Below are 27,978 nucleotides of genomic sequence, written 5' to 3'. Positions count from 1 at the left end.
AATTTTGATGAAAGATGCGCCATTATATAGTGTACGCGAAAGCATTAGGGGATAGAAGAATATGCAACATCCTTATGATTAAGTTTCTACTTAATCGAAAAATAGAGAAATTTGACCTAAAAGATCAAATTATATTACTTAAATAATAGAATTGGTAATACTTCTATTATTTTACTAGTAAAAGTTATAAAAATAAAATGTTATCTAAGTTTTGATGGGACATGACATTCTGTACTAGTAGAATTAGCTTCAGTCTCACTCGGCCCTAGTCGTTGCAGAAATTTCTCTTATTCTTTCTCGAGTTGACTGTTGAGGGATTTTTTAGCCACGCTCTCCTTTATGCGTATGAGTTGCCGTAGTCCTTCCCTCTTTAGACCCTGACCATAGTTTTATATGGACGGAATACATTGGATATAATTATTACATACTTTGAAGGTTTCCCATGACTATAATTATAATCAACAGAATAAAAACAAGCTAATAAGATTGGTTACAGGGAGTATACATTAGAATGCTTAGTTTAACAATCAACGCTCCAACACCACTAAGCTAAGACAAAACATAATACCAACTCATATAATTTCATTTGAAACACATTTGATTAGAACTGTTCTTAGTTATTTAATTTAACCCATTAATGGCAAAAATTTTCATTGGCAGTTAACTCAATACCAGTATTAAAATTAAGTGTTTAACATTAGAGAGATTGATTAGAAGGAGTCAATGTACAATAAAATACAGTCTTGATCTTATGATGAGAATTAAGTCGTTTCTGTCAATTATCAGCAACTTTATTATTGTTCATTATAATTCAGAACCTTATCTTATTTTGTTAAGATGGCACAAAGATTCTGGCCCGAAAATTGACCCAATTAAAGGCTAAAGCCCTTACTAAGGATGCAAAAACCCTTATTTGATTTCCATAGGAAGAGTGTGTAATTTGGTAGGGCAGCTTTTAACAAATGTAAAAAGTATTTCCAAGTTTCTTGCTGCATTCATTTGTATGGCTGCAATTAGATGCACCTAACTTATACAAAATATACTGACCTTTAATTATAAGCTTCTATATATTCAACCAAAATGTCACATTTAGTTTATCTTATCAAGTCAATTATTCAACTAATTCTTGTTATAGTAAACATTTTCCAACATGCATATTCTATTCTATTTTCTCTTCGCAATATTATTATCCATTAATATTTTCATAACACGATGTAAGTCCCAAAAAGACGATTTCACTATAGATCTTGTACACCGTTACTCTACAATCTCTCCATTCTACAACTCTTCTATGACTCACAAAGAACGTCTTCAAATGTTAGCCCTTCACTCTGCTTCGAGGCATAAAAACTTGAAAAAGCTCGTAACCAATAATCATTTTGACACGAATATAATCCCAAATGACGGAGATTATCTGATCAAGCTTGCGGTTGGCAATCCACCAGTTAATTTATTTGCTATCGCTGATACTGGGAGTGACCTCATATGGGTACAGTGCGAGCCATGTTACCTTTGTTATTCGCAAACAACAACAATAATGTTCGACCCTCAAAATTCTAGAACCTTCTCGACACTTCCTTGTAGCTCATCATTTTGCACCAATTCTACCAACATGCAATGTAACGATGATGATACTAGTACAGAATGTGAGTATTATTATGCATATGGAAATGGTTCAACTATTACTTCAGGGATTATGGGGACAGACTTATTTACCTTTAATTCAAATATGACCTCATCTCCATGTGTGTTTGGGTGTGGGCTTGTGCAAGAAGGAGATGGGTTTGATTCTAATGCAGCTGGGCTAGTGGGCCTTGGTGGTGGCCCACTATCACTTATTTCTCAAATGGGACCCACAATATCTTACAAATTCTCATATTGCTTGACCCCTTTTGCCTCTAACTCTACAAGCAAGTTAACATTAGGAGGCAACACTAAAAATGGGCAACCCAAGTTTATGACTCCTTTGGTGTCCTTAGATAGCCCTACTTATTACGCGGTTAATTTAAAGGGATTACGAGTAGGGTCAGAAGAACTAATCGTAAACAAACCGTTAGTTATTGATAGTGGTTCGACACTGACTTATCTAGACGCGAGTGTTTACTCGCGTCTAGAGGATATGGTACAAGGAGTCATCCTTGGGACTCCAGTATCGGACCCACCACAAGAGCTTAGCTTATGCTATGATAACAATTTGAGGGTTGATCAACTTTCCTTTGATATAGCTCTTCAATTTGATGGGGGTGACCTTATTCTTAAGGGACTAAACATTTTCATAGACTATGATGAATATTTTTGCTTAGCATTTGTGCCCTCTACAGAGGATGGTGACCCTTTAATTCTTGGGAATGTTGCTCAAGTGAACTTTAAAGTGGAGTTTGATTTAAAGGGGAAGACTGTATCTTTTACTCCTACTACTTGTAATTAAGTTAATGGGAAGCCTATCCAAAATTAGTAACCTTTTTTAGGTCATGACTAGTTGGAAAAGAATAATGTAGCTTTTGATACTCCAATAATTTAAAATTTTCGTGAAAAAGTCTATGTTGGCAAATTAATAATCATGTTTTGATGATACAATCTAATTTAATAATATGAGGAGTAATTATAATTTAATCTACTAATGTGATAATTAACTTTTGAGGAAAGTTTATTTGCATCAATGAGTCCATGACTCATCGCTCACATCCATAATTTTTTGGAACTACACTTGTTGCTTGTTGGTGTGTTTGATAAATGATTTTTTACCCAATTGAAAACTGACTCTAAGCCAAAATGAAACAGCTAATTTACTTGGCTTTTTTATCGACTTTTGACTTATTAGTCTACTTTTCTCTAATAAACAATCAATAAAATTAATATATAATTTTACCAAAATATCTTCTTAAATAGTTTAATCATCCAGCTAGCTTAAACCAACTAAAAAATCTAACATTTTTATTTAGTCAATCAAAACAGCCAATAATCGATATTTAGTTGCCAAACACCCTAACTTAATCTAGTGTTTGAAAGTTTTCACTTTCATTTAAATTATTGAGGTTTGATTCCTACCATTTATAAAAAAATTAATCCTTTTTTTTTTTGCCAGGAGGGATTCTCACTTGTCATGCATTTAAGAGTATTTTATTAATTTAAATTTAATATGAAGAAAAGCATGTCTAAGATTAAAAATATGTATACGCTAACTAAAATAAAAAAGATATATGTTTTCTTATAAAAACAGATACAGTCCAACCAATCCCAAGTAATAAACGCCTAAGTTACTTGCATGTTAACTATAACTTGTTTATCACGAACAATTAAGCAAATTAAGGTATTTTAATCATCATAGCATCTTGAATCACTCGCCTTAATTACAAAATATATATATATATATATATATATATATATATATATATATATATATATATATATATATATATATATATATATATATAATTATAATGTTTTATTGTTTTTGTTCTGTTTTTTCGTCTTGATATAAAATTTAGTCATGCTTTTGGCCGGATCATTAAATTTATTTTAAGTCAAATTTGAATCTTATCAAACTATTTTAAAATAACGGGTGTATCTAAACAACATGTTCATTCAATTATATTTTTATGGTCATATTATTTACAATTTTAGTATCAATAATAATTATCTATGACTATTCGATCAGTATATTAGTTAAATACCTGGTATTTCTCAATAGGAGTTGCCCTCAATTTTTTAATGAGTTACCCTCATTGATTTGCTTTTTTTCTTGTTAAAATAGTAAAAGGAGTAAAATTAGCACACTTTACAATTATCTTGTAATTTTTTGGATTAAAGTACAGGCTAAGAAAAGAAGGAAGCTGCGTAAGATTTCACCTTATGATGATATTTGAAAAAGATATTTCCTTATATTCAATTTAATGTGTGTTATTTGACTTTTCATTATTTTTAGATGATCAAATAGAATTACATGTAAAAGAAAAAATATAATATTTTTAATTTTAATAGGAATAAAATGGGGTTAGTAGATATAAAGAAATAAAAAGGTTAAGCTTTAAAAAGATATATTAATAAAGTTAACATAACACAAAATAAAAATAAGAAATTTAAGATGATTAAACCAAATAGAAAAAAACACTTATTAAAATAAATAGGAGGAAATAATATTTTATTCTAATTAAAATAAAACTTACCTTGAAAAAGGACCAAACTTGTGTAATTCTTCAAGGTCATTTACCTCTTTTGCTTTTTCTTTTTTATTCCTTGATGTCCTAGAGGATAAGGTTCAGATGTAGATGCTAAAGTTAACAATGAAAGTTACAACTTTTCTTTTATTCTTTTTCACCAAATATAAAAAAAGTTACTAAAATCTTATTTAATTTATATTTAAGTTAAAATTATAGATAAATATTTTTAAATTGAAAATTTTAAGGCTAGTATTTTGCATTAGATGTAAAGTCATACCTCCTTCAATTCCCCTCATATTTTATTTTGGACCATTTTACCTTATTTTTTGATACCGAATAAGAATAAATTTTATCAATTTTTTTAATCACGTCCACACATTTAAACATTATTTTAATACTATTTATAATTCAATCTTTCTTTTCATTTAACACCAATTTTTGAATCACGTCAACACATTTAAACTTTATTTTAATATCATTTATAATTCAATCTTTCTTTTCATTTAACACCAAATTTTTATTTCTACACTAAAAGACAAAAATAACAAATCACCAAAACATTTTCTAGAAAGTAATATTTATTCTCAAACTGAATCAGACTCTATTTTCAGCTAACTCATAGGGTTAGAGTGTTGGCAAATACCCACATGTGATTCCACATCGAAAAAATAGAGAGATGTTGACTAACATAAATGAGTTACTCCTCGTAATACCAATTGGTTTTAGGATAGTACCTCATCAAATTTGTGTGCAGTCAACTCTGCTCTTATGCAAGTCCGATAACAAATTTATAATAGAGAACAGGAAGAGTATATTGCTCTGCTTATAATAAATACAAAAATGAAATCGGTTTAACAGATCTTAGTCAATGGAGTCATAAAATTCAGGCCATTAGACAAGACATGTTTCAATTTGAATGCAAGAAGGGGCAAAATCATGAAACCACAGCACAGGTTAAACTGAAACCATGATTTACAAAACAACAAAAACTTAGTCTAATTTGGGCATTAAGGAGTCGCTCTCAGTTTTGTTTCATTCATTAATTGGACATACATTTACTTTTGGATGATATGAAGCTGTTTCTCATGATCTCTGCTTGTAGCCCGTAGGCCCTTATCATTATTTGATTTACTATTAGTAATTTATGTTTTAGGGTGAGGAAATGGAGTATTCTATAACTATAATGAGATGATCTTCAAGTAACAAACAAACATGTTATTAACTCGATGTCAAGTGAGTCCTACTTACGTCCAATTTGGAGGAATCAGACGTATGCAGTCTCATATCAACAAAAAAGTTGCTTTCGATGATCTTTTGATCAAAAAGTTATCGAAGCATAATTCCTATCATAGTGTAAAAACAAGGTCGTATCGCATTGTATCGGTCGCGTTGTAAAGATTATCAAAACAAATAAATTGATATTTCCCGCGTTGTAAAGGTATAAAAAATTGTATTTTGGGTTGTATCAAGAAAAGTTATAATTTAACAAATATTTAGACGTTATAATGACCACATCACTCCCATTACTACATCAGCATTTTTGGACTATGATCCTTAAACTGCAGCTTTCTAAAGTCTTTAATGACGTCAAAGTAGTTTAAACAAGTAAAATGTTTGGGTATACCAACTTCTACGTGCACTTTGGTGTAAGATACTCATGTTCAAGTAACAACAATTAGTCGTTACATAGTGTAGTGATCCAACGCCACCTAATAAATGTTCTCAAGATCGGGACAAAAATTTTTCAAGCATGTTATTTTACCGAAATATATTGAATTTAAATGTTTTGCTAAGCACATAACCAACTCAAACTTCATGTTCCTCTGTCTCATTCAAATTGTAATATTACGTATTTTTATGTGAGAGTTTTTTTTAAAGAAATGCAGCAATTTAGGACAAAGGAGTAATCCATTAACTCTAACATAACATATCCAAACGAAGCTCTTTTTCATTCTTCAACATTAGAGGTGTTCATTCGAGTCAGGTATTTAGAATCGATTTTAAATTGAATCTTTTTGTACACATTAGTTTATACATAATTTTAAATTGATTTAGAAATTGGATCAAAGTCGAACTATATTACAAAGTCAGATAAATATTGAGTCATCAAGTACACTTTGACACCGCTATTCTCAGAATCTCTATGTACTGACATAATTTGACAAAAGTTTGTGTAATAGTTGTATTGACAGCTGCACTCTTACTAGAATAATAGTGACAAACATTGCATCATAACACCTAAGACAAAATGAGTAGTTTTTCATAGTAATTGTTTAAAATGAGATTCTAAAAAGAGCTTAGTTCTTTACCGAATGGTACAAAAATCCTACCTAATTATGAGCATATCCATATTTTTTAATTATAATGACTAGTATTAATTAAGGGGGCTAAGCTTTCAAGGCTTAGTGTAAGATAGCTAAAGAGTGGTTGAAGTAAACAAGATTATAATCATATAACATGAATCCCATAAGACAAGTCTAGAAGATATTGATTGATATGCGTTTAAATTACTCATCGGTCCCACTGAAATCACTACCAATAAATTTTACGCAAACATTAAGGAGTTGTTTGATTGTTCAGAATACATAAGAAAAATATGAATCGTGTAGATGAGAATTAATAATAAAAGTGGTGATTCTACTCCCATAAAAAAAAATGTTGCAAATTCAATGGAGCCAACTAAAATGAAAAATAATCAAACACTTAGGGGATTGAGGGAGTAGGAGTAGAACACTTCAAATCAACACCTAATCGCATAAAATTTAAGTGTAGACAATCTCTAACCTAACACAAATCATTAAAGAGAATCCTAAGACTGATTCAAGTAAAAACAGTTCATAAGTTTACTTAGAAACCAATTCATTTCTTGTATAATATACAATGTTGAACATGTTTTAGGAGCAACAAGAAAACAAAATGAAACTATACACAAGGAATTAAACACAATCGAACTTGTTTATTTGGGACACTAAGCACAACAATGTCAAAACACTAATCTCAATGATAAATGGTCGGCTAAAAGACAAGGCAACGCAAAGTAGAAACATATTGCTCCGTCTTTTTGAATTTGCTACATTATGCCAAGGCAAGCTTTATGGTTGTAGAGTAGCACATTCAAGGAGACAACGGATTACATAATTATAATGGTACAAATTCATCTCTAAAAAAGCTTGTGTTCAATTCCGCAAAAGTAAAGTTACACTACCATTAGCCTAAAAGTTCGGATAGACAGGTACATTCACTATTCACTAATACTAATTCACATCAGCTAGCCAAACCCAGAGAAAATTAAATAAATGCACATAAAAGAAAAGGGAAATAACAAAAAAAGTAGGAGTCTAATCTATGAACTTTAGTATATAGATGGGTCAAGATCAAAATTTTTATAAAGTTTAAAAACAAGATTCCATTATAGCCCTCAACTACAAGGGATTCTGAGGTCAAATGTACGCAATTTTTATCTTCGTTATCAGTCAAATGTATGCAATTTTATCCTTATTAATGATAACAAAAACGTTGTTTTGATATCAAAAACAATAGAAATGCAAAAAGGTAGAGAATACCTTCATCATGATGTTTGTCCTCTATTAGTCCAAGGCAAATTGATATCAACAGGAACACCACTATTATCATTATTGGAAGTATTTTGAAATTTGCCCTTCTTGGACCATAACCATATCTTTGATACAGATAAACTTTCATTTTTGGTACCTATATTAATTTTTCTAGCCTCAGAATCACCAATCTTAGTACCTAAATTCCCATTTTGACCAATTCTTCTTTTGATATTCTTGAAATCAACACCAACATTTGAAGGTCTATTTGGGCATAATGCAACTTGAAAAACTGAATCAGCAACCACATATTGATATGAACCCATTGAGAAACACCTTCTTGCATCCAAACTAGTACTACTAGTTTCACCCACGTCTCTTTGTTTCGCTTCTAAATCATGTTCTTGAACTTCATTACTTGTGCTCCTAAACTTGCCAAGTCTCACATGAAACACCCTCTTATCACCCACAATCTCAATCTCAAGGGACTTATGACCCAAATCCAATCCATCACTCCCATCTTCATCTCCTAAATCTTCGAAACCTGCAATCGGGTTTTCGATTGGGATCCCTGGGGTGTAGAGAGCACCCCTACAAAGGGGACAAGTTGAATTTGAGAGTAACCATGTGTCTATACACTCAATATGAAAAGCATGACTACATAAAGGTAGTAACCTTAGCTTATCTTGCTCTGAAAACTCACATAAACAAACAGCACAATCAAATGGTTCTTTTAAACCCACAATTTCTTTGTATTGAAATACAGGAAGTGCATCAATAAAAGCTTGGTCTAATCCTGAGTCATGAAGGTGGAAAAGTTGCTGTAATTGTCTTTGAAATGCATCAGAATTTGAAAAATTATCAGGGTATCTATTAGATTGAGAAAATGATGAGGAAGATCTTTGTTTTGTGAAGAATCTAACTAATAAATGAAGAAGACCAGAAATAAAGAAAATTACAGCCAATATGATTATAATAAACAAAATAGCAGGACTAATTTTTCCACTTGAAGATGATGATGATAATGTTTGTGGGGTTGTGTCTCTTTGAAACAAATCATGGTTAATTGAAGATGATGTTGATGATTGAATCAATGACATTTTAACAAATTAAGCACTCCCGAAAATGAGATTTTTCCCCTTAATTGAGTGAAATCACACCATAATCTCCTAGATTTGAGGTTTTCTCAATAACCCATCTTTAAAGAACTGATTTTCACATAACCCAGATCAAATTTCAAGAACCCACCTTATTTAACACAATAACAAGAAATCTAGACGACAATAAGCAACTAAAATAATGATAAAGATCATATCTTGGTACAAAATAGAGTAAAAACTACAGAAAGGAGACAAATTGCCATAAAAAGGAGAAAACTTGAAGCTTAAAAATACTTTGTCCTTAGTACTTGGCTTCTACTTTGACAAAAGAACACAATCCAAGTCAAACTGAAGGGTTAACAAGGGAAAAATAAAGTTTATATAGTGAGTTTTGGTGTAATTTTCAAAGGATTGTAGCACATGTACCTCAAAGAGTCACAGTTTTTCCAAGTATAATTGACCAAATTGTTTTCCTCCTTCTTGAATTAGCTTCAATTAGGTTGGAAAATAGGTGAATTGGTAAAGAACCCTAGAAATTGCTAATGGTCTTTTTCCTACTTTATATTCTCAACTCTCACTCTCTTTTGCGGTTTTGGTTTTTTGGGTGTTAGTGTTTTTCTTTTGTGTAGTGGGAGGATAAAGTTGAGGGAAAATCATAAGTTCAACCTATTTGCATTTTTGGGGTTTGTGGGAGCTTCCAAAATGGAAGGTAATGGTAGGCCGGTAGCCAATGGGTCATGAAAAACGGTGTAGGTCCTCTCTTGTGGTTCACCAAATAACAAGTGCAAGGGTATATTAGTAATTATGTGTGAATTTCTTTGCAGGATGATCAGGGTTTATTTTGTGACTAATTGTTGATCGAAGTTGTTGGTTAGTTAATAAGTTGAAATTTATAATTGATTTGTTATTTGTTAGGCTAGCTTCTATCGAAATAATTGGTAAAAACTAATTGTTGGTTTAATATTAGAAAAAAGGTTAAAAAGCAAAGAGTCAATGAAAAAATTACTCATTATAGTCTTTGAGTTTTGACTTAAAAGAAAGTTATATAATTGATATAGAAAATCATTTAACAAACAATATTTTAAAATGTCTAACCAATCAAATACAAAATACCAAAAGTCAATAAAAAAAAATCAAAAGCCATTGATCAAGCACACTCTTTATATTTCTCGTGTCCTTGAGTTTGCCTAAATAGCATTTTTGAATGTATATCTTCTTTATTGCTTATTGATTGTGTGATTTTTTTAATTTAGTCGTCTATGGACTTATATTATATTGTAAGATTAAGGCTTTGACATTATTATAGTATCTATAACCTTATATCTTTTTTTTTATATCATTTTCATATTTTTAGCAAAAGTACTCATTTTATAAAAATTTATTAAAAGTAAAAAAGCAGCAAACTCATCTAGTAACCAAAAGAAGTAAGATAAGAAGTATATACTCTCAGAGTCCATCTAATCCTTAAGTCCCATAAAAATATTATTTTTCATTTTAATTTGACTCATTTACTATCGTATTTATTTGCAAGGCTTTCACACCATTCTTTTTAATCTTATTTATAAATTTATTCTTTCTGTTTGTCTGAAGCACTTTTTTTTCGTAAATTTGTTTGAGCCTATTTAAAATTTAACCTTATTTATATGATTAAGAGCTTTTGTTAATGATTGAAGTGTATAACATATACACATTACAATATAATATCACAAATTCTTATGCGAGACAGTCTTTTGAAACACCATTTCTAATTGATGACCTCATAATCATCTTTTAATTTAATTAAAACATAATAAACTCGGTCGGATGACTATACAGTTTATTTATCCCTTTCCTATACTAATAAAAACCCCTAGTTTCTTCACCAACCCCAACTTTCCACGAACAGAAGTTATTACTTGTGCATGACTAGTCGACATAAGGCATGAAAAACACGCCTTAATCATCTAAATCTGTAAGATCAGTGGTTCATCACACACATAATCTTACAAGAAAGTTTATATTTTGTATTGATTTCATAATTTCATTCCAAGAATAATATGAACCCAGAAGATCTATATAAGGGATTCACAACAATAGAATCTACGGATAATTCATGATATACCACTGAGTTTCTTCGAAATTCACCATATACCACACGAAATTTTCTAATTCACCATATACCATTGAGTTTACGTCCGTTAGCACAGAATACCATTAATGACAACTGTCGTCAGTGTGCCGTTTGTGGTAAATTAATAATTCACCATATACCATTTACTTTTTTTTATTTGCGTCAAATACCATTTTTTAAAAAAATATACCCGTTGGAATTATGATAAACAAAAGAAGTGTCATACAAACCAAGTAGTTAACATTTTGTTCAAAAACAACTTGACAATAAACAATGTTCACCCAAAAAATGACACTAAACAATGCTAAGTAGCAACCTTTCTCTTCCCCCTAGTGTTGCCTTGCTGTGAAGAGGAAGCTGCATGTGCTGTCTTCTTTGATGATGCCTTTTTTGCCTTGCATGTCACTGCATTGTGTCCTAGTTCTTTGCATAGGCTGCATTTGTTATTCTTATGCCTCTTTCCTTTTTTTGCCTCATGAGCAGCTCTTCTCCTTTGCTTAGGTGGTCTGCCAGCATTTTTTTTCCCTTGGGGTGGTGCAAAAGATATGAAACAGGCCTTAAATTGCAAACTGTCAGTCCATGTAACCAGCGCATAAGACCCAGGATTTGTGGACTTTATCATTTCAGCATACTTTGGAAGAGCTGGATAGGACTCAGCAAACCCACCATGTAATTGCTCCCTCGCTAAACTCTTCACTTTGTATAACAATCTCAACTTCACATGGATCTTGTACCTTTCCATGCACAGCCTCTGCAATGAATCAACTGGGACATCTAGGTTTGCCTCTAAGTCTTGTATCAAATGTCTGCATAGCCATGCTGAAGAGACCATAGGATTCTCTTTCAGCCTCCCACAAGTTGCATGCTCTCCTTCTAGCTTCTTTATGGCCCAACTGACTTTGTCCCTTAGAATTGAAGCATGAATCCTCCAAGTGCAATCCCTCATCAAACACCTTGCTATGTACCTCTTACTGTCAACATGGTCAACTGAAACAGAGAAGCCCTCTTGCATGCAGTAATCTTTGATACATCTAGAAACTGTGTTTTAGTTTCAAATATCAACCACTCCTCAAGCACAATGGATCCAAATGTTAATTGAGACCAGATTTTACCATTTTTGTACATTTTGTCTAACACATGAGACCCATCTAAGTAATCCTTAAAGGTCTTCTCATGTATATTATCACGATCATCTTCTTCTCTCACAATGTACTCATCCTCACTATCCAACTCCATATCAGAATCAGCCTCAACATTTGAAGCTTCATAATCACCATCTTCACTATCATCAGAAGGCCAAGCATCAGACTCAACATCAAGTTCTTCAACCACTTTTTGGGTTTTCTTGTCCCTAGTGTTGATATGTCTCCCTGCTGCAGTTTTCTTGCCAACATCAAGGCCAAACTTAACAACAGTGCTTCTAGGCACCCTCCACTCTTTGGGTTTTAGTCTGGTTTGTTCTTTGGGCTGGGTTGGTTGGTTAGGCTGCTGTTGGGTTGACTGTGCGGGGGGTATTTTCTTCTTCTTTGGAGTAAGCTTTTTCCTTCTTGGAGGGTTACTTGGTTGAGGTTGTGAGGATTGAGGTTGTGAGGGTTGAGGTTGTGAATCTCCTGGAAAAACCTCATTTGCTGTTGGGGAAGCAAACACTCTTACATATTCAATCCCATCATCATCAACATTCAAAACAGAGACCTCTACAGGCTGCTCCTCAGCTTCTGCTTCCTCTGCCATCCTTCTATTCTCTTCCTCCATTAGCCTAATATTTTCAGCCCTGTTCTTCAAAGTTTTTGCCCAACTAGCTTATGCAGAATGAAACACAAGGGATGGTGTTTCTGTCCCTTCTATAAACACTTCAATTTCACTATTCCCTTCATCCCACTCCCACATTTTTAACATTGCCCCATCATCAACTAACTCTAACTTACGATTTGTTCTAGGTTTAGTGACAAACAGGGTGAAGTATTTAGGGAGATATACATTCTGTTTCACTGAATCCTCAAACATATACTCAATTAACTCCATCAAATTGGTCTTATCAGTGTCATCCACCCTCACATCAAAAGTACCCCCTGGAGCACGAACTAGCAACCACAATGTACTCATCCTAACAACATTTACCAACAAAACATTACATCACAATCCAAATTATAAATTGCATAAAAAACAAAAACACATCACTTTAGCATAATTCAAATTCGCATGCAACTTATCACACTCAACCCTAACCCTAACTCAATTTTGCAAGAAAAATACAAAATCAGAACTCGAAATGCAAATGGATAAGGATAGGTACCTTGCGTATGCTTAATCCACCGAATTAGCGAATTTTGTGGGAAATTCAGTCACGACCACCTGTGTTTGGGTTTTAAATCACTTCAAAAACTTGCAATTCACTTTACACAAATCGATTTTAAAGATTTTAAGGATTTTTGATGGATTTTAAGAGATCAATGTAGACGAATACAAAGTTTCTTTAATGGAGAAGAAGAAAGATGGAGGATCAGTTTTTTGAAGAAATACGTTGTGTTTGGGGAAGTCAAGCCTAACAATGGCGTCTGTTGAATGCGTAAGGGCATACTGGTAATTTACCACAAACGGCACACTGACGGCAGTTGTCATTAATGGTATTCTGTGCTAACGGACGTAAACTCAATAGTATATGGTGAATTAGAAAATTTTGTGTGGTATATGGTGAATTTCGAAGAAACTCAGTGGTATATCATGAAATATCCGTAGAATCTAATATCAAGCTGAAAATATCTCATCTTACGATATATCTTACTTATAGAAAATATGATTAGAATTTAAAAAGGAAGAAATGCAACAACTTATACCCACAAATATGATACGACCAAGTGAAATACTAAGCACGAGTGCATACTCTTATTTATTAGAAGGCTTTGACAAGTGAATTAAACAAAAATAAAAAATAAAAAATAAATAAAAAATCAAAAAAAAACTAAAGGATGAAAATTGGGATGGAATTTGAAGAATCAAAATTCACGAAGAATGTTGTATACTTTTTTTGCCTTTTTGAAATTATTATCGACAGTAACATATTGTATGGAAAATTATAATAACTATCAGTACAATCTCTAAATGAAAGTTGCTTTTTTCTTTAGTATTGAGAATAGCTGGATAGAAAATATTTGAAAATCTTAGAGATATTATCTTTTTTCCAAATGATTTCCACTTGCAAGTACCATCAAGTTTTTTTAGCACAAAATATGTAGAAACGTATGTTATGTCACTACAACAAATTTAATTTTTCGCGAAATTGAATTTAGTAACATTAAAAAATACCACTGATTTATATTTTTAGTGTAATAATTGTTGGTTTATATTTAGTGATATTATATTTGACCTTTAGTGACACTATATTTAACCTTTAGTGGCATATGTAAATGTTACTATAGTTTATAGTGACATTTATGAGAAATATCACTAGTCCTATGTCATGAAAAACTTTAGTATGATTTTTTATTATGCTGCTAAAGTGTTTAATAAATGTTACTAAATCCACTATATATACTAGTAGAAATTAAAAGGTAATGACATTTATATTAAATATCGCTAATATCAAACTCAAAGTAAGTTATGTTGTAGTGTGCACAAAGTCATTAGTATGTAGAAACATATAAATATAACTATTTTTTCAACATTTATATGTAAAATTAGAGGATATCATATATCAATCTTCATGTATAGAAGGTTTTTAGTATTAATACTATGTTTGAACAATAATTTTAGAGAAAAAAGACAGGAAAGAAAGGGGAAGGGAGAGAAGGGAAAGGAAGGAAAGAGAAACAGAAGTTATTAAACATTTGTTTATTTAAGAGGGAAGGGAAGGAAAAAGAAGAGAGATAGAGTTTTTCCTTTAAATCTTTTTAACTATATAAAAGATTGATATTTCAAATTCCTTCCCTCTAAATCTCTTTCCTTCAATATTGTTATCCAAACAAGGGATCTCGCATCCTCCTTTTCTTTCCCTCCCTTTCCTTTCATCCAAAACACCCTATATGTCTAAAATTTGACTATTTTATATGATTAATGATTTTAAAATTTTATTTGACTCCAATGATTTATTTCTGTCATTAATTTTTAACTGATTTAGTTTTTTTTATAACAAATTAAAATATTTCTTTCCTCAAATCTTATCAAATCACATCTAATTAAAATATAAATAATGACATTATAGTACTAATTATTAAGCAAAAATCCTTGGACTTGGAACTTCCCTTATCAAGTAGCAAATAATGGAGGGAGTATAATGTGTATTTTACAAATTATTGTATGAAAGTGTCTCATTAGAAATGAGAGTTACATATAGATTAAATATTTTAATCAATACAATTTATGAGAATATAAATTTTTTATTTTAACAATCGAAAAATAATCTTGGCATCTTGCATAAAAGTAGCGCATTAGAGCCAACGGTATTTACTTTGATCAATTGGGAAATTCAATGGACCATTGAAATGTATTGAAAAAGAAGTACCACATACGACGACCTGGTCCATTCTTCTCCTTACAAAAGATGGTGTTTCCATTTTTATAATGGGCCGAAGGCCCTTTGCTTATTCTTGATTTGATAATGTTTGGGCTCATTCCAACAAATTTGGGCTTTTGTTGTTAATAGGAGATGCGCATTGAGATTTTTTTATGACATAAATTTTTGTGAGAGATGTTTTTTGGTGAGAAAAATTTAAAATAAGGAATTCAATATATAAAGAATTTTGTTATATGATCTATTCAACCTATGTATAGAAAACGTCTTACGGTAATATCGTTTCACATGACAATTTGTATTTCTTTTATATGATGAGAACGTTTTATACAACATGAGCTATTTTGTGTTAATTAGAGATGATAAAATTATTTCAGAGAATTAAACAATAAAATATAAAATAATATTCACTATTTACAAGTAGAATCAATTTCTCCACCCCTTAATCGGTTTGGAATTTATTTTAAAAAAGAATAGCTCATCTTGGGCAACCTGCTCACTAAAGTCCTATATTACTCCTATTTAAACTTTACAATATTTTTATTTTAGGAAAATTTACTCAAAATAATTTAATCTATTCACAATTTTTCTATAATAATCTCAATTATCAATTAACTATAAATAATTCTATTTATTGTTTCACTTAACTTGTGCTGTAGTTTGTTTACCACCCATTACCGATTTTAGTAGTAAAAAAAATTTTTTTCCTTTTTTTTTTATTTACCATAAAACATTGAACTACTTACCATTAAACATTCAACTCTTGATCTTCTCTCTCCTGTAAACCCATTCAAACCCATTGTCGTTTCTGAAATCTTCCATTACTGCTCCATCTCGTCAATATGATTATGTTTTATATAGTAATATATTAATAATATGAATCTCAAATTAATAGTAATATTTTTATAATTTTTAAAATAAATCAATTTATAATTTCAATATATTTAAGAAGTTAAGAGTCATATAATAACTTAACTACACCATGATTACTTTTTGGGATTTCCGTTGCAATTGAACTCCTACTTGAAGAAGAATGGGAATAGGTGATGCTTCTCATGAAAGGAAATAGGAATGAGATTGATGCAAAAAAAAAATTAAAAAAAAATTATTGAACTTGAAGATGCTGTTGCTGCTTCCATCAATGGAGGTCTTGAGCATTTAAGGAGGATGAAGAAGGTAGTGAAATAATATTGGAATTATTCATAATTAATCGATAATTGGTATTATTATAGAAAAATCATGAATAAGTTAGATTATTCTGAATCAATTTTCTTTCATTTTAAATAACTTTTTCAATTTATCATAATTTTTTAAGCATTAATTTTATGTAACTTTTTTTTAATATAATCAACAAACCAATTCTATCATTTCATCTATTTAGTGTTTTATAATTTCTATAATACTCAATAAAAAAAATTCAAAAAGTTTTGTATAAATAATAGAAAATATTAAATATTTAGGACTACAACCATTAGATTAAACATTTGTTTTTTGTTGAGTAGATCTTTTGATAAGGTATCTTAAGCTAAAATGACAAGAATAAATCACGGATATAAATCTCATTCATCCTTTATTTTAAGCAGAGCTTTTAAAGCCAAATATGAAAAAGTGTGTTATAGGATATATTCATATATATACTCGATCAATGAAATCAGGGTCGGTTATGAGCCCATTCCAGGAAGCTGACCGCTTAAGGCCCCTAGAAATAAGAGGTCTTAAATATTAAATGATGCTATTTTGGCCTAGTTCTGAGCAATAAGTTTTAAATGATTTATTTGTAATTTTTTTATATTTAAAGTAATTTTAAAATACAATTTTATAATATATTTTATCTTAAATTATTTTTCTTAAAGTGAAAAAATTTTATATTTTGATATAATAAAAAACCCAATTTCAAAAGACACTATAAAAATAAATATAACCTACAAAACTTTTGCTGTCGCCCAAAATAGGATGGAAAAAGAAAGTGTTAGGAGACTTATAAATGAAAATGTCCCTTATTCAGAGGCAGACAGAGTCTTGTAGTGCATCGATCAACATAGAAATTAGTTCGTGCTCTAAATCAGGAAAACTGCATTCATTTGTTGGTTCCAACTTCCAAGATGATAAAATTTGGAAATTTCAATAAATTGTAACGTGTTTGATAAAGGATTTTTTTGTGATGAAAATTTACAATGAATACATAAAATTTAAAATATATTTAAATGTAATTTTATTAGATTTATCAAAATGAGGAGTTTATATGAATATTTATATAATGAAACATAATTATAGATGTCGAGGCTTGAATTATATTAAAAAAATGCAAAAGCTAATACAATTAACAAATTAAACGAATGGAGTATTTGGTTTATAGTTTTTTAAGTTGATTAAATAGTTAAAAAAAATATTTGGTATAATTTTTTAAACTAACTAAACAGTTACTTTTAAGTAAAATTTGAAATATTAAACGAGACAATTTTATCGACTTTTGGCTTTTAATTGACTTTTATTTTTTCTCCAATAAGCAACCAACAACTAATAATTAATTACTATCAAATGTTTTTGTAGTACTTGACTCAAACAATAAACTAAATAACTAGCAAACCAATCAATACTTTGAGTTGAAAATTAAGTAATTAACAGCTCTAAACAATATAAAAATATGTCATACTAACCCAATTCCAAGTAAAGATATAAAGTACAATTAATTCGATTTATTTTTAAATTATGTGATAGTTAATGTTTATTTTGAACAAAAGATAATAATTGAATTATTTTTAACAATTTTTCTTTAAATTAGTTATACATTTCTTTATTTCTTTTGTTTTGATTAGTATTTCCACTAATTTAGTTCAAAATTTATATTACTTTTATAACTTTTGATCCACATTATCTACTCTAACAAAAACAAAAGATTAGAAGGTTAATTAAAATTTATCCATTCAATCAAAAATCAACATTTGTACGTACTTCAACTACAACATTTTATGCATGAGATTAAGTCAAATCATAGATATTGATTAGATTAGACACGTTACGGACCTTGAAATTAGTTAAATGACATAATTGCACTCAAAATTAAACTAACAGTTCAAATATATAACTAAAGATTTGCCATTTAAATTATTAAGTTTTAGATTGATTCAATACCCATTGACTTTTTATGTTGCATGTATCTAATTCTATAACATAATCGCAAGATTTTGAGTTTTGATGAACTTTATTAATTAGTAAAAATAGAGAGATAATATAAAAAATAAAGATGTGTTAAATCATTAGGTTACGTCAAAAAAAAAATACGATTATTATATATAACAAAGTAAAATATTAAAATATATGCAAATTGAAATACAGGTAGCCACTTATGAAATACTATCTTTGTTTCTTAATTCATTTGTCATTTTAGAGTGTTTTATTATTTGTTATTGTATTTGCTAGAACATGATCTTTAGTCCTAAGACCATGAAAAAAGAGAAACCCTAATCACCACCATAAACGAAGAACAAGACAAAGCAACTAGGACCCCTTCAGAGGTCCAGGCTCCCTGAGAAGGACAACTTAGCTCCCTGGAGGACTAAACCTACTCCTCAGCTAAGATTCAAGATTATGGGACTCACAGGATTAGCAGCGTCATATCAAAAGGACCCTGGCAGAGAATGAAGAACATGAATACTTGCAGGATGATTGATCCTGCAGAATGATAACAACGAAAACGATGATGTGGCAGGAAGCAACTGCAATTATGCTCAGAAAAGCTGTCAATACTTGTATAAGGCAAGACACCACACCTACCTTGTACCCTACCCATACTAAAAGACAGAGTGGGGACCATGGTGTAAGGATCAGCAAATCACCAAACGCAACGTAGGCTTACAAAATATTCTATTTCTCTCTCCATTGATCCCTAGAAAGATTTCATTTAAGGTAAAAGCTTAAATTGTCATTAGGGTTCTGGGAACCCCTCCTAAGGCCCACCACTATAAATATATAGTGTCATGCATCACCAAGGGTAATGTAACCTTTACACTGAAATCCAAGCATTATTCTCTCGTATAAAAATAGCTCTAATTCCTTATAAACTTTATCAGCTATCAACTCAAAACCCTTACTGATTTAATCAACGGAGGAGGACCCTCGGAGGACCCCTCTCCGGCCCTCGTTTGCTACCTTGTGCAGGAAAACACGGTTAAACAGTCGAAAAAGCAACTTAGACTTTCCCAATAGTTCATATATACTGTGAACCTTAAAAGGCATTCTCTTCATCTTTGTTGAGAGTGTTGATTGTTCTCTCCACGGCCGGAACAGTTATTTTTATAGATGGTCTTTTTATTTATATCACAAATTTTGGACGAAAATAACTTTGTTTATCCTCATTTTCAAAGTATTTTAATAATGCATCCGCTCCCCGAATATCTACCACTAACTTTAATTTATTTTAACAATTTTACATTCCTTATGCTCCTCATATGTTTCCCATTAACTTTATAAAAATATTTTTTCATTAATTGTGTTTCTTATATTTTTCCACTAATTTTCTTTTAGTACTCTATTTTTTTTAATGTTTTTTGGCCTCTTTTTTTCTCTATCGAATTTTTTTTGAACAAATAAAATATTTCATTGATCAAACCAACATAGATACAAATTAAAGCCAAGGGAAACCAACTCCATCAAATTTATTATTTAATAAAAATAATAAACCTATAATTTAAATAATTCAATTTTTCTTAATTCTCAATGTATGACATTTCTTGTTAGAACTTCATTAAGTAACGAAATCATTATTATAAATCTCATCATACCAAATAAGTATAAATATTTTACTCCAAAAAAAAACTAATCAATGGTACCATTGAATTTTTTTGCATTTTATCAATGGTATTCCTAAGTTTTTTTTATCATTAATGGTGCCCTCGTATTATTGAGCGTTTTACAACCGTAAGCTTTTTAAATATATTCTGTCCAAAATCGTCAAAAACTCTTAACTTTTTTCTTTAAAAACCCTTAACTTTTTTCTTTTTCTTTTATTTTTCAATTTAAAACATAAATAAAAGTTAACGGTTTTGAACGATTTTGGGCGAAATTTTAAAGTTAAAAAGGTTACGGTTGCACGTTTAATAATACGAGGATACCATTAATAATAAAAAAAGTTAGAGGTATCATTAATAAAGTGTCAAAACTCAGGGATACCATTAATAATTTAAAAAAACAAACGTATAAACAAAAAAAGTATCCAAAACTCTCCTATAAAAATCCATGATCGATCCCATCTTTATCAAAACAGATGTACAAAGTCTAAACTGAGAGCATATAGATAGTATAAGAATGGCTGCAACTGGTCTGAAACGTAAGCTGGAAGGTGAAATAGAAATAAGAGTTGGTGCAGCTGATGTTTTCCATGAACTTTATCAAGATAAACCACATGAAATCAGCAATATTCACCCTGAATTTGTGCAAGCTTGTGATTTGCACCATGGTGCTTTTGGAACTCCTGGATCCATCATTTCTTGGCAATATACTCTTGGTAATAATACTCTTATCTCTCTAATCTACCATTCCACTACTTGTTGTTAGAAAATAACTTATATGTAATCCAACATCGAAAAATTAGAGTCAGGTTTGATTAACATATAAATACTTGATGGGCTATGGAATCTCATGGAGTTTATACCCAGTCAACTCTTCTCTTGTATTGATTTTGTGTATAATCCCAAATTTATCATGGTATTAATTAGGGTCGATGGTTTGATTAAATATTAAAAATAGTATGTTTAAAAAGAATGGAATTCGTACTCAATTGATTACTTGCACATGCAAACATGATAACGGTTCGCATGTGAGAGAGAATGTTGGGATGATTTATCCCACATCAATTAATTAAAGATGATATACACCCTTTAAGTCATTGGAGCCTTAATTTCCTCCCATAGCTATGTAACTTTGAAATGATATCTCTTTTAAATCATCGTCCCAACATTTATATGTATTTATCAAGTATATAACTATAAATCATGAATATTAGTTCTTACCAAAATTGTATATTCAAATATATTTAATATGATTTTACTCGATTATATTTTTTATTAGTGAGATTTCATTAAGATATGTCTTATATTAAAACCTGTGAACAGTATAAATAAAGTGAAAGGGTTGTAAGCGAAAAGAAATTATCAAATAAAGTACTTTTATATAGCTTATATACTACGCTAATACTTTATCTATCGTGATAACCGGTTAAATTAGACTTATTAATATTATTTATCTTTTAAGTTTATTTTATATACTGCAGTAAATGTGTAAAAAGAAAAGTAGTCAAATTAAATTAGTCTTTTTTAAAATTGTCTAATCGCATACTTTCACAATATTAACATTTTATAATTTTAAATCATGTATAGATTAAGATATAAGTGAACAAATTTATTTGTTCATTTAATTTGAATTGTATAAAAGATAAAATGTATAGTGAGTACATTAAAACTGAGTATATACGTATTATAAGATAGTAGAAGTGAATCGATGCTTATTCTGTATTGAGATTTATGATTTGTCCTAATAGTTGAAGGTTTATTCTTCCATCCTCATAATAATATTATGTCGTCATTTTTGTCATTAAACAGATTTAGCTACAAAAATAGCTAAAAAATGCTTTGTCACTAAATTTTTTAATTTTGTAGTGGGTTGAAGCTATATATAGCTGTATAGCATTATATTGTGTTACTTGATCATTAAATAACAATATCGTCTTACTATAGATGGAAAGCCTCAAATCGGAAAGGAAATAATTGAAATGGTAGACGAAAAGAATAAGATGATCAGATTCAAATTGATAGAAGGAGATTTATTAGAAGAATATAATTCCTTTGTTCTTACTTCTCAAGTGATATCTGAAGGTGATGAACTTTGCCTAGTCAAATGGATACTTGAATATGAGAAGAAGCATTCTGGCATTTCTGAGCCAACTACTGTTTTGGATGCATTACTTGATGCAGCCAAACGGATTGATGAACATCACCATCGCCAAGACAAACAATAAAATTATTTATAACGATAATGAATCCTATGTATATTAATTTCTTAGTTTCATTTTGTTTGTTTTAGTCTTACGTAACAATAATTAATTGTTACTTAGTTTGGTCAGACTAGAACAAATTTAAAGAAATAAAGAAATATCTTATGTTGTTGTTTTTTATTTTTTTCGTTTCAATGTCATTGCAAAATAAAATGTTGTTTACGAATTAAAATATCTGCTCTTTAATTATTGAGATTGTAACATTCTCTTTTAAAGGTTTTATATAGTTTTGCATAATATTGCAATTTAAATTGAGCATAAGAGTATGTGAAATGAGTAGGTTATTACATGTTTGTAAGTCAAAATTTAAATGAACTTATAAATTATGTATATTTTTGCATCCTTTGTAATTGTAGTGTGAATTAATGTAATTTTAAAAAATAATTATGTGTTTACGTAGAATAGATTTTAAATGCTAATTATTAAATAAGTACACTCCCTATATTTTATTTTATAATTTATATGTGTCTGATTTGGTTATGCACACTATTCAAGCACTAATTTATATTTTTATGCATAATTAAAATTTGAAAAAGTTAATTATAGATAAAATCTACATTGAAACAAATCAAATAAGATTCAAGTTCATTATGTCTTAACAACATAGAAATTTATAAGAATAAAATACAAATGAAACATTTATAGAATAAAGTATTACTTTCTATACGAAAGTAGATTCATTTAATTAAAGATAATATATTTGATGTAATAATAAAGAAATTGATACCTTTAAGATTTTAATAATATTTTAATTATGTTAGGTTCATGGCCTCTAAATCATTGAAATCTCATGAACGAACTATACTAGAAGTATAAAAGTAAAAAATTTTAAATTTCATTTGAAAATGATTCTCACTCAATTATTGATCTTGATTTGATTGAGACTTATGCGTTGATAGATTTAAAAAAATTATCGTACCATTTTGCTAGATAAAGCGTACAAACCTGATTATTGAAATTATATTATTTATTTATTTTTCGAAAATAGTTTGAATTCTCTTTTTACAATTGAACATGGTTTAGAGTGTGTTTTTTCTTTATTTAAATCGTTCGACAATTACAAAATTTATGAGCCATTCATCACTAATTGTATATATCTTCCGCTTTATATAATATATGGTTTTATTTTATCACTTTATTTTGGAGCTAAACAAAACGCAAGTAAAGGAAGAAAATAACTTTATCTCGATTATTTAGCAACTTTAAACATAGTTTTTTTCATGCTTTCTTAATCCTTGCTAACTAACTCAAAAGCAACCAATAAGTAAAAAATTGTGTGGAATTAGTGATTTAACTTGACTCAAAAGTCAAAACACTTTAAAGTAATTTTTAGCATATTAAGTTGAATTTTGGTTTAAACTAAAAAAGAAATTGTTATGTTAAATAACATTTATTAATTTATTACAATTAATATTAGAAGCATATTTTGATTTTCACTACTATTTTTTATAGGGTGATATAAAATTTATTACAATTAATTTTAGAAGCATAATAATTTATGAATTTATTGCAATCAAATAACATTTATAAATTTAACAAATTCTCTTTACCATCAATAATTTTAATTTTTCAAGAGAATCTAATCGAAAACTTGGAAAATAATTAATATTTTTATAATAATTTTAACTTTTCAAGAAAGAATAGATAATAAAATAATAAAATATAATTAAAAAACTTATGTTTACAAAGCATAAATAAAATAAAATTATATATAAATTAAATAAAAGATTCTTTATTATGTATAGCCCTAATATTATTTGTTGTAGTTCAAATAACAATTTTGACTGCTGGCAAATGCTAAGTATTAGTTCACCATTAATTAGCAACTACCCATACAAATTAAATGACAATTATTCATATAATTGATATAGGCATATAGCTATATTTGCCAAACAGTACTTAAAAATGACATGCTTTAAATTAAATAAAATAACAACTATTAAATAAAAATAATTAGTGTCAGTGTAATTTGTTCAACCACCAAAATCGTAGTTAGTATGATTTTCCGTGATGCAATGCGTAAGCCCTTGCGTCAATTTAATAAATGAAGGATTATTTTGTAATTGGTATGATTCTTTAAAATTTGATTTCAAAATCGAAAAAAGTTTATTATTTGATTTTTTAGAAAGGAAATATTTGGGTTAATTTTTATCATTATTGATTGGTTACAAGTAAAAACAATAATTCAGTTCATGTCCATTTCATAAAATAAGAATTTCACTTTATTTTTTTTATTTTTATTAGTTTTAAAGGTAGTAGAAGTATTATATAATTATCATACAACTAATTAAAAAGAATTGTTAAATTTCACATGACACTCTTTTCGATGCCCAACTAAGTGTCAAGGTTTAAATGGTCCAAATCTATCCAAGTGTAAATTAAAGTACAATTAGAATTGAAAAAAAAAACAACGAATTAAATTAGTTTTTAAATTCAACATGACACTCTTTCAAATGCCCAACCAAATATCAAGATTTAAATGGTCCAAATTTGTCAAAGTGTAAATTAAAGTATAATTAGCATAAAAAAAATCATAAAAAGAAATAAATTAAAAAGATATTTATGACCGTATAAGGACGATTATGAATGCTACAATAGTTTTTTTTAAATTAAAAGATAATAGATTTCAAGAAAATTTAGAAGAACATACTATCTTATTGTTATATACAACTTATATATTAAGGAATAAATTAATATTAATTTTGATTATTTAGAAGAATTTATCTTGCAGTGATATACTACTCAAGAATATTATACGCCATATAATTTAATTCGACCAATAATTATATTGCATATGATAAATCGCTATGAGAAAGTTATAACAGTTGTATATAAAACAAAATTTCAAATATAGAGTGTATTTTTTATAACTAATCTAAGTATTGATTCATGCTCATAACAAACCTAATTGAATGCATTAGAGAAAAACAATAGTTGAAATTACTTGAGAAAGTATACTTATATTTGAAATTACTATAAAATAATCAATAATTTCTATAATTTAAATGAATGAATAGTAATTTGAGATTATACATGTTTATTTTTTGATTTCAAAAATAATTACACACAAAATACCACGCTTGAAATTAAACCATGTTCAATAGATAGGGTTAGTACTTAGTATATTCGTATGACCTGTTTCTTAATGTGTCAACCATTAACCCGTGTTAGTATTTAGTTATTTTTCATTTGGTATTTGTTATAATGGGTTAGAATTTGGGTTCATTATTGACTATTTCTCTAGATATAACTGTGATTTTTTTTTTATTTAGATTAGTCTGGAGAATATCTACGGACAAAAGTAAAAGAAAATTAATCTATTCTATAAGTAGTAATAATCAAATTTATATTACGAGGATGAAAGAAAAAAATTTCAACTTTCATGATCAACTAACAAATATTTCTAAAAACACGCCTTTTTTAACTTTCTTTCTTTAGGGCTAATTATACATTTTTAGCATACACAACAATTTTTCAATTAATTTTATCTCTATTATATTTCAATATTTTAATTTGACTTATCTATATTATATTAAATCTCTTTTGTATTTTAAGAAAATTAATGAACAAACTCGATACATAACAAATTGACGAATCACAAAATTTTAATTGAATTCTGATCTATACTGGTAGGTTTTTATTCACATCGATCATGGCACATTCGGCCTCAAAATATGTTTTGCTTTAAATATTTAGTTTAAGTACTAATCAAGTTTACACATTCCAAAAACACGTTGAATATCCGCCACTGTTATTTGTAACTCTTACGGCCCGTTTGGTTGATAGTAATGAAGTAATGGGAATGAAATGTTGTAATGTCAATAGTAATGAAGGAATGGATATGAGAATTGGTAATGAAGATTGTTTTGTTTGGTATGCATGACTAAAGAATGGTAATGGAAGATAATATTCCATTGATTGCATTTGGTTGTTAGTAATAAAAAATGGTAATGACTCCTAGTTTCATTATTGTATATTTGTATCTAAAAGCATTATTGTATCTAAATTATTCTATCTAATGATTCTTTTTTTAATAATAATATTTTTTTGGATAATTACATACATTACCTTTTTTTTCTTCATTATTTTTTTTCTTCAGCTCGAAACAACATTACCTTATTTTATTACCACAGTAATACTTCATTACCATTACCGCCTAATACCATGTTGTTTGATGGTAATGAAAATGGCTCTTTTTGGTAATTTCATTACCTTATTTTATTACCATCCATTACCATTGAAAGTATCCAAACAACCAAAATTTTCATTACTTAATTTTATTACCATTACCGCCCTCTAATACCATGTACCAAACGGGCAGTTAATCCATTAGATAGCAATTTTAAATTGATTATCGGCAGTTGATTATTGATATCATTTTTCAGATTGTAGATATCATTGATGTTTCTTCTAGTTTGTTTTTTTAATCAAACAGTGCCGAAAAGCAAAATTCAACAAATAAAGCTAACTACAACTACTTCCACTAGTGAGAAAATTTTTCCCAAGCGGATGTTTTTTGGGAAAAAAAAAATAACTCACGTGAATAAGGTTTTAAAAACTTTCATGGACGGAAAATTTTTTTTTTTCCACTAAACCTGAGGAAACTTTTGTGTTTTTGAAGGATGTAAAATTCAATCACATTTTGACAAGTGTCGCAAAAATATACACATATATTAAATAGTCTTTTTGTATTTATACATGTATTAAAAATTCTATATAAATATACTAATAGTCATAAAATTATATACTCTATGATTAGACGCCCATTTTGCTATTGTTTTATACATGTTTTAAGTTTTTTTATTTTTTTTCTAATTCTACATAAATTAATAGAGTATTTAGAAAGTGGTGAGAAACTTTTTTGTTTTCTCATTAATGAGATAAACTTTTTGTGTTAAAATTTTTCACATGAAAAGATAATATTTGGGTGAAAGGGAAAGTGTAGATAGAAATTTGTTATGAATTTTTTTCACCCCAATGCCCTAAAAAGTCATTAAAGACACTGGAGATATAATTTCATAAAAAAGAAAAACTAGGTCGTGACTTTCTATATACAGTCATTCTTTTGAGAGATCGTCTTTTTTTGGGAGGTATTCCACCTAGTCCATTAAAAAACTTAATGTCTACTTATTGTATCCTTAATGTCTACTGACATTATCCTTAATCCTACTTACAATATACTTAATGTCCACTGAAAAAGTACTTAAAATGCCTACTTATAATATTTTTAATGCCTACCGAGAAGCTTAGTCTACTAGCCTACTTACCATATCCTTAATGTCTACTTACAATATTTTTAATACCTACTTATAATATACTTAATGCCTACCGAGTAAATACTTAAGTACTTAAAATATTCAAAATGACTACTTACAATATTCATAATGCCTACCGAGAAACTTACTCTATATTTTTTTTTGGGCCAGCCCAGTTAGAGATGGTCTCTTAAAAAAATTGTCTCTTACAAGAATTTGTGTTCTATAAATAGAAACATCCGCC

General features: G+C 29.0%; 3 protein-coding genes across 7 annotated transcripts; 2 read left to right on the top strand and 1 right to left on the bottom strand.

Annotated features, from left to right (window-relative positions):
- Positions 1 to 13: 13 nt before the first annotated feature.
- On the bottom strand, positions 14 to 9,548 carry LOC130820403 (RING-H2 finger protein ATL46-like). Of its 5 annotated transcripts, none has more exons than XR_009045191.1 (3): positions 7,724 to 9,548; positions 4,167 to 4,244; positions 14 to 377 (listed from the first exon to the last, which is right to left on the bottom strand). XR_009045191.1 is itself a non-coding variant. In XM_057685755.1 (2 exons), exon 1 carries the CDS (start codon positions 8,812 to 8,814, stop codon positions 7,729 to 7,731), a length of 1,086 nt encoding a protein of 361 aa, XP_057541738.1. In that variant the 5' UTR covers positions 8,815 to 9,548; the 3' UTR covers positions 15 to 377; positions 7,724 to 7,728. The 5 variants fall into 5 exon arrangements, 3 of the variants coding, with proteins under 3 accessions (XP_057541738.1, XP_057541739.1, XP_057541737.1); XR_009045192.1 differs by lacking the exon at positions 14 to 377 and adding an exon at positions 1,100 to 1,604; XM_057685755.1 differs by lacking the exon at positions 4,167 to 4,244 and having other exon boundaries at positions 15 to 377.
- Positions 1,129 to 3,332, top strand: LOC130820402 (aspartic proteinase CDR1-like). Its single transcript, XM_057685753.1, has one exon. It carries the CDS (start codon positions 1,151 to 1,153, stop codon positions 2,426 to 2,428), a length of 1,278 nt encoding a protein of 425 aa, XP_057541736.1. The 5' UTR covers positions 1,129 to 1,150; the 3' UTR covers positions 2,429 to 3,332.
- An 11,121-nt stretch (positions 9,549 to 20,669) lies between the features above and the next one.
- On the top strand, positions 20,670 to 22,811 carry LOC130820401 (MLP-like protein 28). The gene is made up of 2 exons (XM_057685751.1): positions 20,670 to 20,934; positions 22,163 to 22,811. Exons 1-2 carry the CDS (start codon positions 20,736 to 20,738, stop codon positions 22,441 to 22,443), a joined length of 480 nt encoding a protein of 159 aa, XP_057541734.1. The 5' UTR covers positions 20,670 to 20,735; the 3' UTR covers positions 22,444 to 22,811.
- Positions 22,812 to 27,978: the final 5,167 nt, after the last annotated feature.

This window comes from Amaranthus tricolor, chromosome 8 (assembly GCF_026212465.1).
Source record: "Amaranthus tricolor cultivar Red isolate AtriRed21 chromosome 8, ASM2621246v1, whole genome shotgun sequence".
Lineage (NCBI taxonomy): Eukaryota > Viridiplantae > Streptophyta > Magnoliopsida > Caryophyllales > Amaranthaceae > Amaranthus > Amaranthus tricolor.
This window is presented reverse-complemented; position numbering and strand designations above follow the sequence as displayed.

What these genes read in the sequence shown, in the direction of transcription:
- LOC130820402 (XM_057685753.1), top strand. Translation starts at nt 1,151, where the DNA reads ATGCATATTCTATTCTATTTTCTCTTCGCAATATTATTATCCATTAAT.
- LOC130820403 (XM_057685755.1), bottom strand. Translation starts at nt 8,814, where the DNA reads ATGTCATTGATTCAATCATCAACATCATCTTCAATTAACCATGATTTG.
- LOC130820401 (XM_057685751.1), top strand. Translation starts at nt 20,736, where the DNA reads ATGGCTGCAACTGGTCTGAAACGTAAGCTGGAAGGTGAAATAGAAATA. An exon ending in TTCTTGGCAATATACTCTTG is followed by an intron (nt 20,935 to 22,162) that starts GTAATAATACTC and finishes GTCTTACTATAG; the next exon opens with ATGGAAAGCCTCAAATCGGA.